The 2,644-nt window shown below is 32.6% G+C and overlaps 1 protein-coding gene across 1 annotated transcript in view; it reads left to right on the top strand.

Annotated features, from left to right (window-relative positions):
- LOC108523044 (fatty-acid amide hydrolase 2-like) overlaps positions 1-1,749 on the top strand; it is a 7,123-nt gene extending 5,374 nt beyond the window's left edge. Inside the window, exon 2 of the mRNA XM_017863512.1 lies at positions 1,663-1,749. Within this exon, the coding sequence (XP_017719001.1) occupies positions 1,663-1,749 (87 nt within the window). The remainder of the gene's footprint in view (positions 1-1,662) is intronic.
- The last annotated feature ends 895 nt before the right edge of the window (positions 1,750-2,644 follow it).

Raw genomic sequence — 2,644 nt, 5'->3', positions numbered from 1 at the left:
GATAATAAATGTTCCTCTTTTGTGAGTTTACTGATAATTTGCCATTTTAGTTTTGTTTACCTCTTAGATCCATTGCTTATATGGAAAATGTTTTGAAATAGTTAAGCCTTCTAAATATCATCGTTTAATTTTGGGTTTCTAATATTCCTGGATAATTTGTCAAATTGACTAAGAAATTCTCTAAAACCTTTTGGGATTTAAGATCTGCTTTGTGTGACATGATTATTTTTGTTAGTGATTGATGAATAAAGAATGTATTCTTGAGGGAGTAAAAATTCTCCCTCACTATGCATTTGAGCATGTTGGTTGTATTATTAAATTCTTGGATATATCCTCACTTTTTACTCCTTGGTCTGTCAGTCTCTGAGAGAGCTATATTGTTTGCTACTGTACTTATACATCTGGTCAACTTCTCTTTGTATTTGTAGTATATGCTTCACGTATTTGCCTGCTTTATTAATTCAGAAAAGCATACAACTGTTAAACCATCCTCATATATCATACCGTTTTAGGATTTAGTTTTAAAATTTGCTTTCTCTGATATTAATGATACCACCTCTGCTTTCTTGTTGTTTGTTTTCACCTAGTATATCGTTGCCTAACTCTGTTTTCAATCTTTCATTGTCTTTTTGTTCCAGATGAATTTCATATAAACATTGTATAGCTGAGCTTTTTTTAAAACCAAATTTAATGTTTTGCCCTCTGGCAGGGGAATTCAGTCTTTCACAATTATTATGTAATTGGTTTAATCCTTTTCACTTGATGCAATGTTTATAATTTATCAAACTTGCTTTTCTTTTCCTTTCCTTCTCTTTTCTGTTTTGATCTGATTTCTTTTAATTATTTTCTCTCCTCATTACTTGGGGGTTCTGTTTTGCTTTGCAGTTTTCTAATGTTTATTGTCTCATGTCTAAGAATTAACATTAAAACTACAATTGTATATAATAATTAAATAATAATCTTGTAGCACCCACCCAGGATGTTTTCCTTGTCTTATCCCTCCTCACATGCTTAACTTAAGACCTTTGGTTTAGGTTTGGCAAATTTAGCAAACAAAAGTACAGTATGCTTAGCTAAATTTAAATTTAAGATAAATAACATATAGATGTCAGTATAATCATCCCCATGCAATAATTGGGACATACTTATACTAAAAATTACTCTCTATTCATTTGAAATTCAAATTTAACTTGATTTCCTGTGTTTTATCTGGAAACCCTACATTTATGTCCTTTTATATCTCCACTCTCCAACTCTTGGTTTTGCAGAGATGATGTTAAACTATTAAGTTTCAGGGTATTACTGAAACGATATGTATTTTTTCATTGATTATTTACTAGAACAAAATATTTGCTAGTTTACTATATATACATAGTATCTCTGAACTCCAATTTATATTTAATTTTAGCAGAGTTTATTCCTTTTGTCCCTACTTATTATTTGGAACTTTCTTATACTGGTATATTTCTGACTTCTTACCTCCAAAATAGACATCTTATACCTCCTCAGCCTCATATTTTGCCTCGTGGGGGACTACACTGGGTAATTCACTGAAAGTGTCTCAAAAAATGATTAATGTACGCAGGAGTCTTTCAGGAAATACTTGTTGAATGAATTGTTTAGTGAATAAATGGCTGCTAACTAAAGTATTGTATTTTGCAGGTGAAATGTATAGATGTTGTTCAGGCTTATATCAACAGAATCAAGGACGTGAACCCAATGATCAATGGAATTGTCAAGTATAGGTGAGCATTTCTACTCTCTCAAGGAGTCATTTATGGTGGTTTTTGTTCTACTTCTGTGGTCATGCCACCTTAGCATATTTCCTAGATTCTTCTTTCTCTGTTTCCTTCCTTTGTTCTCACTGGGAACTTCTCTGACTTCTAATTTCAGTATTTTGTCCTTTGTTGAGAGTTTATGATTATTTGTCTGCATCCTCCTCCTATTAACTGTAAGATCCTTGATGGAAAGGACTAAAATTATTGTTTTGCATATCCAACATCTAGAAAAGGCCTAAAGTTTGGTAGACATCATTGAATGTTTACTGAATAGATTAATATTTGGTAGTGACTCTAATAGGAGAACCACCCCCTCACACACACACGCACACTTTTTCCAATGTGTATTTAGCATAGTAGATAGTATTTTATATAGTTATCTTATATGTTACTTCTGTGTCTCTATTGCTAAGTAAACACTTCTCAGCAGCTCTGAGGTATTAGAGGGCCGAAAACTAGGATTATTCTCTTTGTAATATTTTGTTTAATGGGTACCACAGTTCTTCTTAGCACACTGTGACATAGGGTGACATTGTGTAGATCTCAGCCATTCATGTACCATCCTTAGGATTTTTGTCTTGTTTGCATGTCAGCTCTGTTGTTCTTAATGTACTTTTTTTTTTTTTTATTATACTTTAAGTTCTAGGGTACATGTGCATAACGTGCAGGTTTGTTACATATGTATACTTATGCCATGTTGGTGTGCTGCACCCATCAACTCGTCAGCACCCATCAATTCATCATTTATATCATGTATTGAGTCACTTATTCTAACTTATACATTTTAAAATGAAACTTTGTATCACTATGCATATTAAAAACCTATCATTTAACATGGATGGCTGGGCAGAGCAAGATGGCCGAAT

The sequence above is a fragment of the Rhinopithecus bieti genome, unplaced genomic scaffold, assembly GCF_001698545.2.
Source record: "Rhinopithecus bieti isolate Rb0 unplaced genomic scaffold, ASM169854v2 scaffold_72299, whole genome shotgun sequence".
NCBI lineage: Eukaryota > Metazoa > Chordata > Mammalia > Primates > Cercopithecidae > Rhinopithecus > Rhinopithecus bieti.
Note: the sequence above shows the minus strand (reverse complement) of the source record. Positions and strands in the feature narration are given on the sequence as shown.